At 38.7% G+C, this 16,983-nt stretch overlaps 1 protein-coding gene across 1 annotated transcript in view; it reads right to left on the reverse strand.

Moving 5' to 3' along the window:
- Positions 1 to 1,388: 1,388 nt before the first annotated feature.
- Positions 1,389 to 16,983, reverse strand: part of SOS1 (SOS Ras/Rac guanine nucleotide exchange factor 1) — a 49,143-nt gene continuing 33,548 nt past the window's right edge. The window contains exons 11-22 of the mRNA XM_035552902.2: positions 12,771 to 12,852; positions 12,242 to 12,364; positions 11,602 to 11,705; positions 10,261 to 10,483; positions 9,465 to 9,584; positions 8,977 to 9,139; positions 8,499 to 8,616; positions 7,025 to 7,197; positions 5,955 to 6,071; positions 5,559 to 5,823; positions 4,349 to 4,467; positions 1,389 to 2,982 (exon numbers count right to left, since the gene is read on the reverse strand). Of these exons, the coding sequence (XP_035408795.2) occupies positions 2,488 to 2,982; positions 4,349 to 4,467; positions 5,559 to 5,823; positions 5,955 to 6,071; positions 7,025 to 7,197; positions 8,499 to 8,616; positions 8,977 to 9,139; positions 9,465 to 9,584; positions 10,261 to 10,483; positions 11,602 to 11,705; positions 12,242 to 12,364; positions 12,771 to 12,852 (2,102 nt within the window). The 3' untranslated portion in view covers positions 1,389 to 2,487. The remainder of the gene's footprint in view (positions 2,983 to 4,348; positions 4,468 to 5,558; positions 5,824 to 5,954; positions 6,072 to 7,024; positions 7,198 to 8,498; positions 8,617 to 8,976; positions 9,140 to 9,464; positions 9,585 to 10,260; positions 10,484 to 11,601; positions 11,706 to 12,241; positions 12,365 to 12,770; positions 12,853 to 16,983) is intronic.

The following is a 16,983-nucleotide window of genomic DNA, read 5'->3' on the forward strand; positions in this document are numbered from 1 at the left end:
GTCCTAAATGCAACAGTTTTTTTCTCATTCTTCTTGTTTGCAGCTGAGTCGACACCATGATTTATGCACTGTATGACTGACTTGTTCTGCTGGGCTCCAAAGCACATTTAAGCTACGTTCTTGCACATTGGCCGTTATCACCTGTTGTCCAGGTATCCCACCAATAAAGGAATTTTATCCTCAAGCACAGAGATGCAAGACAGCATTCTGACCATTTCACAGAGGAAAACAGAGGCCTATTGACATTCAAGAAACGTGCTGATTAACAGGATCAATGTGAGATCCCTCTCTTCTAGTGGAGGACTTCACCAACTGATCATTCCTTTTGCTTGATCTGTCTTGACTACAAATTTATCAAGAGGGAGAGATACAGATCAGAAAGTCTAACTTTAAAGAACTTTCCCTGGTAATCCATGGATGAGCCAATAATTTATATGACATTTCCAACAGTAACAACATTTTCAACATTCATGTTGCTTACATCTGAAGAACCAATAACCTAAATCACGCCTTCTATAGCCTGAGGGTTTTTACCAAGATCCCATTTAAGAACGTTCTCCTCTGAAGCCAAGGTTTAGAGATCTTCATTTTTTTCTTCTTTGACCAGAAAAATGTTCCAAAGTAAAGTTGTTAAAGACATCAAAGAAAGAACACAACTGACACATTTCAACATTTGACCATGATGAAAACTGCTGTTTTTGTTGACGGAATTGGAACACTTTCTGAAATGTAAAGACCACACAAAAGGATCAAGGTGCATTGCTCAATGGCATTGCAGAAAGCATTAAAAAGGTAATTTCTATCATCATTCTACAACACCATCCCTAATGACACAGTTTTTTAAGATGCATCCTGCTTCCAAAGAAGAAATGTGATAGAATTTTACTTTGACCCATGAGCCATATTAACTGTAGATGAGATACTTCACACTTCACAAACATACCGTAGTGGAGATTATAGAGCTTCTTTTCTTCAAGAACTGGCATGCATTACTGTCAGTATTGTCTAGAATTGAACAGTACACAGGTTTATGGATAATCCATGTCATGATACTTATGCCAGTACATGTTCTGTCATGTGTATTTCAGACACAGAAAGCTTCTGTAAAGATTAATATAAGTTTGAATTTCCCTAGCAAGTGGAATATAAGAGGTTTGAGGAAATTTTGTAATGCGTAATAGTTCACTTTGGGAGTAAGCTAGCTTCTCAAATATTACTAAATTATTACTTTGATACACATGCCAAAACCGACTTCTATTTAGACTCTTACAACTCAAGTACATTGACAGAACTAGGAAAAATATGTACCACAATGTGTGCTTTATACCCTTCAGTGCTTACCTGAAAAGCTGAGTTGTACATTTGTCTGTGTAATAATTTAACGTATGTCAGCCAAACATATCTGTATCTTTATTTCAATTAAATTAAAAACAATCTGCAAGTATATTTATGCAACATTCACTATATACACATGATTTATGCAACTGCAAGGCAATTCTATGTATGCTGATTAATCTATTGTTAGTAAAACATGACAATAGCTATGGAAGTTGGCCAGTGAGTGCTCCTTTTCACAAGTGACTCTTTTCATGGCATGACTGAAAAAGAATAGCTACTAGCCATGAAATGGATTATCAGTAAACCTTAAAAAGAACATGACATAACCTAGCAGAGATTAACAGTCTTCTAAATGTAGTAGTATATTTACTTCAGATGATAGTGCTGCCTTTTTTTAAAAATTTGCTGTTGTTTCAACGATGTAAGACTTTCATCTGCTCTATCTAAAGAAAGCAATAATTAGACATTATGCTTCCTGGCAAAAATTTATTTTTGAACTGGCACCATAATATTTCAGAAAATAATAATAAAGTACCTCTTTGGTGAAGCCTAGGTACCCCCTACTACTCATTGTAACAACTTGTAAACAGGACCGCAATACAGTGCTATGCCTTAATTCTAACTCGGTTAGGTACCACAGATCTTCCTCACAGTCCTTCTCATAATTTTAGGAAAGTATTTTAAAGCAGGGAGTAAAGCAAAGGAAAATTAAGAAGGATATAAAGTTCCCTGTTTGAGATTTAAAAAAAGTGCATAATGTTTTCATTCCAAAAACTGTGCCACTGTATGGAACTGATGGATACAAGACTGTTTTCCTTCCTGTACTGGGCATTATAGATCATTACACAAACACAGTCTCTGCTCATTGGCCAAAGAAGTCCCTCAAGTCTGGTTTCTGGTACAATCAGTTGTCCAATTATCTTAGAACAATGTCCTGCATACTAAAAGAAGAATAGCAAGTTAACCGGTTTTTCACTAGAATGTCCATTTTTGCAATTCCATTTCTGTACACTGCATTTCCAATCCATTGGAGAGTTTTTAGTGTTTGGCATACACATCCCAACTCCTTGGCACCACCAGGTTCAGTGCATCCATTGCCAGCAACAGACGTAGCACCAGGAAAATGTGACTCCCAGCGCAGGGGACAGTTCAGGAGGAGTGGGCATTCTCCAGCAAGGGCGGTCCGTCTCGATGCATCGATGGGTGTGTGTGCTCCCTTTTGTAAGTTTTTGGAGGAAGCTTTGGGATATGTTGAGAAGTGCTTTGTCGTGGAGGAACAGGTGGTCCAGCAACAGAATGGAGGTCCACATCTTGTTGTATCAAAGGCGGTGATGGAAGATGCCTCCGCGCTACATGTGGGGAAGGTGTCTGAGGGGGAGGGGGAGTAAACGGAGAGGGACTGTTTGGGAAAAAGGTGTTACCAAGTTCGCTTTTTCTCCCCAGTGGTGGAGGTTGGAGGTGTAGTGGTGAGCTAGAGAAAACATCTGGAGTTCGCACAGGTTCTCGTGGTGGTAACACAGGAGGACTTTCAGGGGGGTCAGAGATGCAGGTCCGGTCAGGCACTGAGTACCTTGGTGAATACACTTTAGAGGTTGGTTGCCTAGGAGGGATTGCTGGTGGGCTGTCCAGGTGCGCAGAAGTAATCTGAGGTACGCAAACATTTCATTCAATAAAACTTTAGAGTGGCAGCAAAAAACAAGACCCTGCTGTGAAATGGGAGCAGAGCTCCTGCCCTGCAGATTGCTCTATGCGGTTAAGCAAAAGACACAGCAAGCAAGTGCACAATGAAGATGAAGAGTAAGGAAGCAAAAGGGAGTGGCGGTGCCTGAAACAAACATGTTTCTCAGTGTGATACAGACAGAAAAGACAAACGGACCAGATGTGCAGGAGCGGAAAGCATGGGTGTATCAATACATGACTAAACAGCAAGGGATGCAGGGAAGAAAGATGCACTGAGAGGGGAAAAAGGCAAGCCAAAGAATGATCAGAGAAATAGTTTCCGTGCTGGTTCTGGATCTGCCTGCTGGGTAGGTCTGGGTATCTTCCCCTGCCTCCCCAGTAACAGGCACTTAGGATGGGTAATAGCACCAGATATTTCTCCAAGAAAATGTGGAAAAGGGAGAGGCACATGATGCTGAACAGAGGAAAAAATGAACTATGCTCAGAAGATGGAACTAAGTAGACATGATTACTGAAGGGAATGGTTCCCAAGCTGCAGCCCACAACGACAGTTTCCACCGCCTTACTATGTTTATGATGTTTTCAATTGCATTTTGATAGGAACACAACACATCAAAGTCTGCTGGCTGACAGCAGAGTCACCTGTAGTCTGAAAAGGACATCTTGCTGAAAGGACATGCAGAAGCCCTCTCTAAAGCCAAAGATATACAAAGTAATTTTGAGTGGAATTTTCAAATCTACCCAATTCTCTGAAGCCATCAACCAACTCCCGCTGAAATCAAGAGAAATTTGACACTGTCTGCAGCAAAGGCTAGATCGGATCCCAAATGTTAACGGAAAATGCAGCAATGGCTGAAGCAGGCAGACAAGACAGGTAATGAAGGGAAAGCACTGAGCACCACAGCATCAAGGGTCAAATATTCCAATGAACCTTTTCAGGGGACTAAGGTATATTCATCACCTTCCATCATTATTTTTCAGTTCTTTACCCTGACAAATACATCCCAAAATGATGCTCCGGGACAATTATTGCAGATGGAAACATCTACCTGAAGCTTCAAGTTCTAGCAGACAAAGTGAGAGCCTAATCACAGTGAATTTGTAGGCAGGACAGGAAGACATTCTTAATCCTAAATTTAGGTCTCATCTGTTAATTCACTGGTTTGGGATCAGGACATAGTAAGGCTGAGCTGTGCAGGCCTGAAATACATGGCTGCTTACTGTTTCACATACAGTTGTTAAAAAATACACATACTATCTTTAAGAGTTCCTTTTCTATCATACCCTTCCCTCTTCTCCCAGAAAAACGCCCGTTTTTTGTCTTACTTACTTTTGATGGGGAGGATTCAGCTGGGGCAGACTCCGGTCTTCTTCGAGGAGGAACTGGAGGGGGAACATGAGCTTCATCTGAATTTTTGGTAAAGTTTATGGATGACACAGAAGCAGATCCTAGTGGGCATAAAAAGAAAAATCCTGATAATGATGAACTTTTGTTCAACACGGTATATTTCCCTTAGCATTGTCAATAAAGATATCATTAAAGGCAGCATGCTTTTACTTTAGTAAATTACTTGTTTGTAAAAAGCAGCATGGAACAAGAAGGTGTTAAAGAAATATACAGCTAAACAACCCTCTATCTTGCACATCCCAAATAAACTGCTTTTCTGAGTTGCAATCATCTGTGGCCACCAGTTCCTGTGCTTTCTTAAGTAATCCTTAAGACCAAAACCCACACCACAAAGTTGTCCTTGTAACACAAAAGCACTAAAACAATATCCTGAACCTGAAGTCAGTGGGTCAATCCAACAATGAAGAAATATCTTCTCATGAAGAAGTATTTGGGAGACCTAGCGAGGACACTCAGAAGTGCCACTGCTCTGCTAAGCAACCTTTGCTTTTTAGCAAGTCATTTCACCCCCTTGTGGCAACCAGCTCAACAGGGCACTAACCTTGTATTTCCTTTGACAGCCCTCCTACATGTACAATATGAAGTATTGAAAGCATACCATATAGTATAAGCTTCCTTGTATGTTAAGACAGAAGAAAAATAGGTGCTGATTGGTCCTGATGCATTTATAGCAGGGCAATACTGATCTTAAGACATTCAGGAAAAACATCCGCATACCCTTAAGCCAATTTGCAATAGCAGACAGCAAAATAAGGCATCCGCAGAACATTCATTTCTATTCTTATGGGTCACCATCAAACAGGTACTCACTGAATACATTCAACATATATATATATATGGCAGCAAATCCCACAGCTGTTTAGGACATACATGAGCAAGAAAGATATACCTCTGCCTTTCTGTTTTGACAGTTTGTCCAAAGAAATGTAATACCCAGCATGTCTAATTCTGTTCAGTTTCTCCCTTTACAGTGAAAACTTATAATAAAAATGGAGTAAAATGCACCCAAAGTTTTTGCCACTGCAAGGAGACTAAAGTGGCTATAGAGACAGTCAAGACTAAACATGGTTTTACCTGTTTAAGACCACAAAATCTAATACACAGTATTGGCAGACTATCCATTTTCACCTACTTGCATGAAAAGGACTGGAAGGATCTGAGTCAAATACACTGCAGGCATCGGTTGTACTCGAAGTAGCAGAAGCAGGGGGTGGGGTCAAAGGTGTTCGTGGAGAGTTTGGTGCAGATGCTGTGGTTTCAGTCTCACTCTCTGGGATGCGACTGTAACTAATTTTTCTTGGCTCCTGTTGCAGGGGCGTAGGATGTCTCATGGTACCTGGCCTTGGATTAGATGGGCGAACACCTGGGGACTTGAGAGGATAGTTGTACTTTTTGGGCTGAAATGACAAAACAGAAACAAAGCGTCACACAAAATCAAAACACACCAAACAAAATCAAAATGCCAAATAAATCACCTCTCTCTGAAAGACAAATGTAAGCATTTGGGAGGGGGGGGGAGAATACTAACAAATCTTGGTGGAGGCTTGACATTTCGTGGCTCTATCTCTAGGGACTTGTTGAACAGATAATCTGTAAATTCTGTCTCCATGCTGTTTCCCATTGGATTCAGGTTTTCAAAAAATCTCTGAAATAGAAGAAGGTAAAAAAAATTACATCAGCTAAGCTATTTCTTTGGTGCTTGTTTCTATTGCACAAGTGATCCCAACTGCTCCATAGAAGAGAGAAAACGTTCAAGTCAGAAGCAGCAATAGATTTTTAAGTTAGTAAATGCTTGTTGCCAGCCCTCTGATGGACATTCCTAGCGCTATGCTTGGCCTGAAGAAACAACTGTGCTAGTACCATAAATATTTTCTGCAGTGCAAAAAGCAGACCAGGTTAGCTTGAGCACCCTCAGAAGTTGTACAGCCCATCTCTACATTGATGCAGGGGAAGACTGCTCTCAGAACACATTCTGTCAAACCCTGAGGAGAAAAAAAATACCAAGAGAAAATCTTGCAGTCTCTTAAGATAAACAGTCCTATGGCTCTTTGAGAATACATAGCTGAAAATACATTTAAAGAAAAAGGAGAAAGAAAAGCAAGCAGAGGACTGCTTAGGGAGGAACACACAAACCAAGGAGAACAAGCACACAAGGGGACAAAACTGTGAGCATCATCACCAATACATGAAGTAAATGCAGTGTTATCAGGTAAGCCTGAAAACGTAAAGGAAGAATAACAGAGGAGGAAAAAGACAACTGGGCCCACTACAGGCCAGTGACAAACAAAGGCAACTGAGTGAAGGACAGTGAGAATCTGGCAGTTTCTGTTACTGTTAACACTGACCAGTAAGATCTATCTACCAACACTCCAACAGCTGAAATTAAAAAAAAAAACTACAACAAAAAAAACAAGAACACAAAAACAAAACAATCAACCCCCCCACCAAATTGCAAGCATTGAGCTTTCTGCCTTCTCTTACAGATGACAGAGATTTTATGGCAAGCCTTCTGCTAATCTCTGATTCAGTCTCGATCAGCTGATGTTATCACAACAGAAGTACCTCAATGTGTGGACACATGGAAATAATGCCACTTACCCTGATGTCAAATTCTACTCTTAAACAGTATGGCTGGTTCTGGTACTGCTGTATCTCTCCTGTTATTTCAGCTACCTTTCTTCTCTTGCTGAAGTTTATAAGTTCTTTCCCATGTCGCTTTAGAAATTCAGGGTTGCCTTCTTCTGTTTTCAAAATGTTAGTTAAGTAAATTCCTAACGAGAACACAAAAGAGATTCTAAATATGTAATACAAAACAAGTGGGAAGGCATATGGCTGGAATACAAAGAATTCTTAAAGAACTCAATTTGTGGATTTTAATTACTTAGAAAAATTTTCAGTTGGGGTCAATTAGTCACAGCTCATTTTCAAATAAGGCAGTAATTTAAATATTTTAATATGCCTTCTTGTGAACTCTGACTTCTGCATCAAAATCTCAAGGTTTATGTATCCTCCCATTGTTTAGGAACCTCACACAACTGAACACTACTAGCAATTTGCAAGACAAGACTACACTGAACTGAACTGCTTTCTCTCAACTATTCTGCTGGAACTCAGCTCTATTCCACCAGAGATCCCAGCTAAGCCCAAAAAAAGTATTTCTGAGTTTTATTCTTCTGTTCCACTCCTGCCCTCATAATTACATCAAATCATGATGATTAGAGAGAGGAGTTCATCTCAAGTTCATGAATGACCTAGCTGGAACTGTCATACGACTCTTCTGACCACAGCTTGAGAAGTAAATAGAACTATTCATGTGTCATCATGCTAACCTCTAGTCATCTCTGAAGCAGGACAGAAGGTTTCTTAGCTAACCTTATCTTTCCTTGAAGAGCTCTGGAGTTTATGTTTCCCAAATTTGTGAAAGGCCAAAAAAGCTATCAACACCATTTTCTTTCAACTGTGAAGTCTGTGCTGGACAAGTACAATGTACTGTGAATGAGAACTGCAGCAAATGTCCAAGCAGCAGCAATACCTTTTGCCTAACTTCATAATTTGCTAAACTTCAGAAATTCCAAGCATTCTACTTGAAAGAACTCCTCAGTCTGATGATCCAGAACAGGGTTCTTTACTAAAATCTATTTTTATTTCTTGAAGTTCTCTGGGAGTATGTGGGCATGTTCCCTTCTTACCTGCTAGTAAATATTTCTAACGCGCCCACCTTCCATTTAAGTCACAACATTTCAAACTGCATTTAAAGAAAAAATGAATAACTATGTAATTAAGATATTCCAGGTATACTTATTCTTGCCACAAATAACATATGCAATTATTAGTCAATTTAACATTTCTTTCACATACAGGCAATTAACAATTTCCTTTACACAATCAGTCCTGCTGCTAGTTTAAGCAAGCCAGGGAAAATGCTTTGATGTCTGGGCAGCTGAAATTCAAACCCGAATATCCTGTTAAAACTGAATTCTCACTATTGTTCATACTTTTGTTTAGTGCCTCAGCTCATTATTTTCCAAACGTTTATGCATGATATAGCTCGTTCAGAACCAAACATACTTACCAAAAAAAGGCACACAAGGAGGATTAATGGACCTGAGTTTTGCCAAGTATTTCTTATAGTGATCCTCACTCAGTTCATAAGCTTCTTCCAAAATCTTCTTCTGACGACTTGGAATTTGCTACAGAGAGATGAAACAGGTTATTTGGAAAACCAGTGTAATGGCGTTAAGCCAGCAACAATACTGAGAGTAAGCATCTCCCACTGATATTTAAGTCAGTGACCACTAGGACAGTGCCCCACCATCTCAGGATCTTGCTACCTTTTTCTGCCTTTCTGAAGTGAGGATTGATTTCTTTCTTCTGAAACCCAGAAATAAAAAAACAACTCTTACACCCTAATTGATTTGGTTGTTGGGAGATTTACCTTCCTTGTTCCTTCTTTGAAGGACATGCCTACTGAAAAGGTAAGCTTTCAATGTAGCTAAGGTGTACTGCATTACACTTGCATACCAAAAATGGAGAACATTTCATCACTGTACCTCAAATGTGTGATCCAACCTATACACTGCTGCAGAGTTCATTGCACTGACAATCTCAAGGACGCCATTAAAGTTGTTTAGCTCTTGAAAAACTTGCAGGATCTCAATTATTCGGCTCACTACAATTACTCTTTCCTCTAGGTTTTCTGTTTCTACAATACATCTAAATAAACAAGAACATTTGATTTTGTATTGTAGTGTTGAAGAGTTTCCCATAAGAAAATATTAAGTTGTAACACACATAAGTATGAAAAGTTTATCAAATTATTCAACAGTTCTGAAAATGTTTAGAAGAAAGTCTGCTTTTAAGAATTAAAAGACTAAAAAGCTGAAATCATTATGGTAAAATTATCTCAGGGACCAGCTGTAGCATCTAAACACTACTTAAACTGAAATTCTCCCAGAACAAATTTTTTCACAATATACTTCTGAAAGTACTGTACATGTCCAGTAACGGACTAGGTGCATATTTTAGGAAAGTCACTTACTTTTCAAACCACAAAGTGAGGTTAGTTGTATGCCTTATCATTTTGAGAAGGTTAGGAGAATTAATTTCTTTATCTTCCTTTGTCCACACACTTCCAACTAGTTCAGATGGCTGCACAGCTCTAAAAAAAAGTAGATGCATGTATCAAAAAATGTAATCACAAGTGTGAAAGAAGATACTATTTTTCCAAATCCTCTTCATTTCCAGGGAATTTGAAATTAATATTTGGAACTGAATTCTTAAGGTATCAATTCTGTGATCTTAGGCTCACCACATGACTCAAGTGACTTATATTTCTGTGCTTCTTTTCTAGCGTGTAAATATTTCTTAATTGATATGACTATTAACCACCTCTGTTCATCTAAATGAAGAATGAAGTCCACATCTCATTCACCATAATAAAATGTGAGCTTCCAGCATCTTAACAAGCTCTCACAGACATCTGGTGAGATCTGACATGGTCCATAATTTGCTTCACAAACTAGGATACGAAGGAAACCGATTTAATTCACGTTCATGCTTCTCAAAGGCTGATTTACTCAGAAAGCATAAGGAGAAACCTGCAGCACAATGCAATTAAAAGTATGCATCAGTCACAGGTACTGCACGTTCGCTTGGGGATGACAAAACAAATACTAGTTTTTAGATTTTTTGTCTGAAAAAGTAACAATTAATATACAGCATCGGTAAAGTCCCTTGACCTACCGTGGGGCTTCACAGCAGGGGCCCGCAGAAACAATTTCATGCTGGAGGATATTTTGGTTTGTGTCATGTGTTTTTCAATGGAGGAAAGTTACCTGTAAAAATCTGACTCAAGTAAAGTGAGCTGGCGAGCAATTTCTATTGGATGCAAAGTGAGCAAGTCAAAAGTCTCTGTGTGTCCTGGTTTGCTTATGTGCCATTCGATCGCTGGAGGTGGGCTTTCAAAAGTAATGTTGTGACTTGGCCCAATGGCTTGTGCCTGCTTTTTCCGGTTGATTATCTTGGTGATTGATTCAACCCATTTCTTCATTGCTTTGCCTGGCACAAAGAGAGAAAATTACTATTTAGTCTTGACACTTTTCCCAGAGGTTTGTATGATTGGGAAATTTTTGATTCAATACCCATCCCCATGCCGCCAATACAATTAAGCAACCATATATTCATTAGAAGTGCATACATGGTGTTCCCAAACAACTCTCAAAGCATTCAGACATGTTATGAAGAAACCCTCAACAGCCAATGCTGAGCACGTCAGGTTTGCCCAAGCACAATTCAGAACATCTAAATTTGGCTCCTGCTCTGAATCAGCTGGCATTTTTCTCTTTTCTGACTTTACAATGAGTTTATGGAAACTGTATGGAAACTAACTTTCTTTTGTCCAAAGTGCATTTCTGTGAACAACCTGAACTTTTTACTTTGGGCAAGAGTACATGCTTACCTCAGAAGGCATAGAAGGGAAGAATAATGAACAGGGAGAAGCTTCTCCCTCAACTGTATTTATCATCAAAGCTGAGAATAAAACCCAAAGGACAAACGCCTGTTTAGCTCTACACCATAAGAATTTCATATGTGAAATGGCAAGTCTACTGAAAATTTACCAGTAATCCACATTAAACTAGCTGCCTCATTCTCCACCTCTTCTAAATTGCTAAATAAGCATGAAATACTTCTCTACTGTAATATTTTCCTACAAACTACTCCTGTAGCAGTCCCAGTTGTTCTTGTAAGGGAATGTGAAAGACCTGTACAATCACCATTGGAAGGTGACCTACAGGCCTGATATGCACTGTGAAATACCTAGAAAACCCTTGCTTTAACAAACCAGTGGTTTCCACCAAACTTTTACAAAAATTACACCTGTGTATTGTTTAAGAGGACAATCAAAGCAATTATTCTGTCCTGAGCATCACTCAATTCTCATAATTTGTCATTGATTTCAGTCACCTTATAGCATAGAACTTATCAAATAAAGGTATAAACAAAGCGTTCTTTCTTCTGAACAAAGGCCAGACATTGTAGAATTTAACAGAATTTAAGTATTTAATAAACTGTCAGCCCTGTTTTTTTATTCACTCACTGTAGGGCAAAGTTATCCCATTCCATACCTTGGAAAAGGAATGCTTTACAAAGACCAGCACTTAGGAAAACGTAAGTACCTCTTACTGTTCCAATGAATTCCTCCAAACGTTGCAAAAGATCAGCATCTCTTTCAAAGTCATAGAAGTGGTGTTCTACCCAGTGTCGACATACATTTAATACTCTGCAGAAGAAAAAGATCAGTAAGTATTCCACATGGTCTGTCTTCATATCTAGCATTTCAAGGCTTTTAGTTCACAGGAATATCAGAATAGCAGAACAAACAGGATTATTCTACTGTCTGCATTTCATCAGCTATAAGCATTTTTTTCTTTACATTCAAAGAAGCCATAGTAATGTTACTATTCATTAAAATAACATTTAAAACATTCTCTATATATATCTTTGTGGCAACTTTACAGTGTACAAGTTTGCACAAACACGGATTCCATAAAAGCCATGAGCACAAGAAACTGATTTGCAGACTAATAGCCTAAAACTCAGCAGAAGCCTTTCCCAAGGCCTTTCATGCCATGAGTTCAAATTCCCACCACATTTTCAAGCAGCAAAGTCAAAATGTCTGACTGCTCCCCTATGCTGTCTATCAAAGCATCTACAAGAAAGGCTCCTGGCTATCCAAAAGAGCCCCTGCATCCAAAGGTTGGTTACTTTAAAAACTTAAAAGGAAGTCAGGTTGGCTCACATTGCTGCAGTACTCACCGTAGCTGCACGGGTTGTATGTACTCTTTCCGAAATCTTTTTAACTCAGCACTAAGGGGCTGGTCTCCATTCTCCATTGCAATACGATCAGCTTCTGTTGGCTCAGGCTCTGGAATTTCAAACCTAGCACAGAATTTGGGGATAAGTACCAGTCACCTATTAAACTAATCTTGCTCAAATGAGTACGTGTTGATTAAAGATAGCTCAAAATTCAGATGGTTTCTACATGTCAGGATCTTATGTTTTGCTAAACACAGGAAGATTCTAAAATCAGCATTAATATGGATTTCCAAGACAGAACTGTGGGGCACTGGAAGTTACTGAAGACACCTAAACAATCCTTAAACTTCTGGATATAACACGTGCATTTTAATTGTACTCTTTGTCATCCTTGATTTTGACAACTTTGTCAAGTGTTTGGAGTAAAACAAAGCCAACTGGAAAACAAGAATCCTACAAATTCTACTCCATGTAAAAATTTAAACAAAATATTGCACTTCATATGAACAATATTTCAACAGTGGCATACCTTTCTATTAGTAGACTCAGCAACTCTTGAGGTTTACAGAAGGATCTATATGTTGTGAGAAAAGTCCGAACAAAGTTGGGATCTAAGACAAAGAATAATGCCTGTGTCAGCAATTATCTACTGTTTTATACTTGAAAATAAGTTAATTGTATCCTTCAAAATGAAAGATGCTAGAATATCAAATGCAGAAAGAAGATGGTGTAAAATGAAACTGCTTTGGTAACAATTCACAACCTCTTAAAATAGCAATAAAAAGCAGAATTTAAAAGCAATTTTAATTCTGTTTGACAAATCATAAAAATTACTTTCCCTTCAATTATTAAAAGATTGGACTCTCTTCCAACAGCTTTGAAAATAACAGATCATTTTATTTAAGAGCCATCTAGTAAACAATTGTTTTTGACAAAGATCAAGACAAGTAACTCAGAAAACAAAACAAGTAACTTTGTATTAGATAGAAATGGCATAGCTCTCTCTTCTAGGGGAGAATGTTTTCCCAGAACAGGTACAACTTGTGACCAACTGTGGTTAAGGTAGGCTAGGTATTTTTTCAGTTAGCCTACAGTCGTACTGAGTTTATTTTACTTCCAGAAAATAAGTAGATTTCATATTAACTGATTAAGTACATATCAGTATCTTCAAAATATTCAAATCAGCTTTAGAAACAAGTATTCAAAACAAAAAGCAATGCACTTCCCTTCATTACAAAAGCAAAACCATTTGTTTTCAAGTATGAGGAAATGCAGTGACAGCATGCTGGCACTAGACAGAGCTGACTAGAAACCAAGTTAGCATTGCTATCACTAAACAAAACTAATGAGCAGGTTGCAATGGCTTTACATATTAAATGCATATATATTTTTCAAAAAAAGGTAATTTTTCTAATACAGAGTGGCTGAACAGCATATAGCACTTGAAACAGGAGTTCTTATAGGCTGTAATGCAGGAAGAAACCCAGCATTATTTGACCCAAAACTATCAAACATCAATTACACAATTGGATTTGTTTCCTGGGGTTTTAAGACCTTTATAAAAATCCTCAAACTACTTACCAGCATCTCGTCCATATGAATGAACACCCTACCTTTTTTGAAATCCCACTAAGTTCTTCGTTTAGTTTACTGTAATCTGCCGCACAGATTAACCGTGTATTGTGCCACACAGCATTTCCTTGCATTTCTGTTGTATGCTAATTCCCATTTCCTAAACAATACATCGGCTAGTATGCTTTATCATCTCAATTTCCTTCATTACTGTTTTTCTTATCATGACACCTCTCACCTCTCCTTGAAACCGTATAGTCTAAAAAGCCTTCTCAAAGGCAAGTCTCCAAATCCTTTTGCACAAAGAATGTGATCCCTGTCCCCATCGTCCTCATCATGCAAATATGTTTTTTTGTGTCCTAAAAAGCAAGAATTTAACTAAACACAGTAGCTCATGTTTTCACAGCTTGCATTCTGTAGTAGGCAGCAACTGCCCTAAACAGTATTTGTCTGCGTGAAAGCGAAGCAAGGCTCCATAGCAATTAACGTTTTCAGATCACTGCAAGCTCTGAGTCATAGCTATTGTTATTTACAGGTAGACTCAGTGTCTAAATCTACAATACATATTGAATTTCAAATGAAGTAAATCAGAAAATGAAATCTAACTCTGTTATCTTACTAGCAAAATCTGCAACTCAAAATAGCGTACAATATATGAGCAAGTGTTAAAAAAATACAGACAACACACTGGTTAGTCAGGATGTCTGCTCATGTGATAATTCTCTCTTCAATACAGCCAATTTGAAAGCTAAAAAAGAACAATAACTTGTTCTACAAGGATTTATAAATAATCACCCTTGAATTCCTTAAGAAAGGAAACGGACACTATGATGACGCACAAGCACTCTTAACATATCAAAGCCTTAAAAATAGAAGAGCACTGCCCTATAGATAAAAAAAAAAATTGCCATGACTTTCAAATCTTGGTACCACCTAGCCGAGCTGCTCTTAAGCAAGCATCAGGAGGAGGAGATGATAACCACAGAAACACATTAAAACAAGTAAAAGCCACCAGAATATGGAAATGGGGTCAGAATCTGAATTTTTAATTAGAGGGCAGCATCTGTTGGGTAAGAACACAAGGCAAGTTGCTTTAGGAGACCTCTCCCAGCTCTGCTGCTCCACCAGAGGAGGGTTTTGACAGCCTGCTGCACCTCCTGGCCAGGCAGCCCCCAGGGTTGCCTCCCTGCCCTACCTCCGGTGGTGGCTGGAGGGCTCATACCCTGCCACTAACTCCACTTTTTCAGCTATTTCCACCAAACTGGCATAACCTTTGCAACCTTATCTATTATTACTCCTTACAGTATTTGACTTGGAAGAGAAGACTCCCAACTGCAGCAACCAACTGCCTTGACATTGTCAGATGCAGGGCTACCATAACCACGCTGCATTTGAGGAAAGACACATTAAATAAGTAACAGCTTGCTGTTCTGGCATATGTACATAAAGTCAATACAATTCTTTTAAGATGATAATCACACGCATAATCCTTTGTGGGACAATAAAAAAATCCACAACTTATAGCTGTTTAGCTAGATGCCACAGGGACACTCATGTTCCTACACCTGAAAGCAAAAGAGAAGCCCTGCACTTGGCTGATGCATGCACAGAACAGCTAAAGGGTTACTATGGAAAGCTGTTGCCCTACTCACTGCATCTCATAAAATGCAACAAAACACTGAATGATTTACATAGTAAATGGACCTCGTTTCCTGTACAACAGAGCCTTTTTGGCTGAGTCACTACATCTATTCCTTTGTTTCCCTGGAAAAGACAGCAAAGAATGGTTAGAATGACTACATTTGTCCCCACAGAGAACCAACTGCAAACCAGAAGCTATGTAATGAAAGATAAGAGCTTAGAGAAATGACACACAACCGAGCAATTCAGCATCGGATCCACGCATGTTGCGCTCAGATCTCTAAGGTTACAGAGATGGGCTAAATACATCACAAGACAACCCATTTCTTTCTTTCGTTCCCCTATTTTTTTTTTGGGGGGTGGGGGGACAGATCCAAGTGCTTCAGGCTATTTTGCAGTACCCATATTCTCAGCTGAGCCAAAGAGTGGTTTGGTCAACATTGCACAACTCTAACAGGAGGCTTCGAGCAACAACCGACTTCAGGTTTTATTGAACTGTGGCTGTTGAGAGCAGGGATTTAAATGACTGCGGAACTGAAAGTGCATCTAACCAATAGATTTGGGTACAACAAGAGTCCCTCTGCATAGGGAAGATGATTTCCCAGTGGTATGCAAGCCAGCCAAAGCGAAGCAAGTGTGTCACTAAAGCAGTACTGGTTCTGCTAATTCTCTGCCAAATACAATTTTAGCTCAAAACAGAACAACGAAAAAAAAAGCCACTCTTCCTTTCTCTAACACTGAATTGTTTTACTCTAACTTCCAAAACCATAAAATTATGTCATAAATCATGCCTGTAAAATTTGAAGCCAACAGCTAAAAGTTTATAAAAACACAAGAAAATGAAGACAGGCACAAAACTTCTCTGGTAAAAACTGCCAGCAAGACATTGCATTTGTGTTTCTAATAAGTGATAGGAAAGCTAAACTGAATGAAGTATGGAGAAGAGCAACAAAAGTAATGGAGTAAACAGACTTATTTGGAAGCACTTTAAAAATAAAAGTACTAAACTATATTGATTATATTCTGTTTACTCCTGGCTTCTTCCAAACAAACATTCCTGCTCTACGCTGGACTCCAGTCTCATCAAGATAGAGCCGCAGAAGAACAATTTCTTTGAGTAAGGAGTGAAAAGACAGACAAAAATCTGCAGCTGAATATGAGAAGTACTTATACCAAGATGCATAAAGTTTAGAATAAGTGCCCATACAGGTAGAATCAAAGAAAACAAATGAACAAACCCAAGCCTATGCTTTTCGTCACAGCTTATAAAAATCCTTGAGAATTATCAAGAAAAACTACAGGCAGACTGGACTGGATGAGCCATCCTATTTCACAGATATGCCATTCACCACACATACATTAACATATCTTCACAAAAATAAACGTATCTTCACAAAACAAACACAAACCTGAAGTCAAAAGTTCTTGAATCAAATCCCCACTGAACTTCTGAATAAGGTGAAAATTATGGAAGTGCCTGCTTCTAGCAAGCTGTTATTTGATCTATTCATTTGACATCAGCATGGACA

The sequence above is a fragment of the Cygnus atratus genome, chromosome 3, assembly GCF_013377495.2.
Source record: "Cygnus atratus isolate AKBS03 ecotype Queensland, Australia chromosome 3, CAtr_DNAZoo_HiC_assembly, whole genome shotgun sequence".
NCBI lineage: Eukaryota > Metazoa > Chordata > Aves > Anseriformes > Anatidae > Cygnus > Cygnus atratus.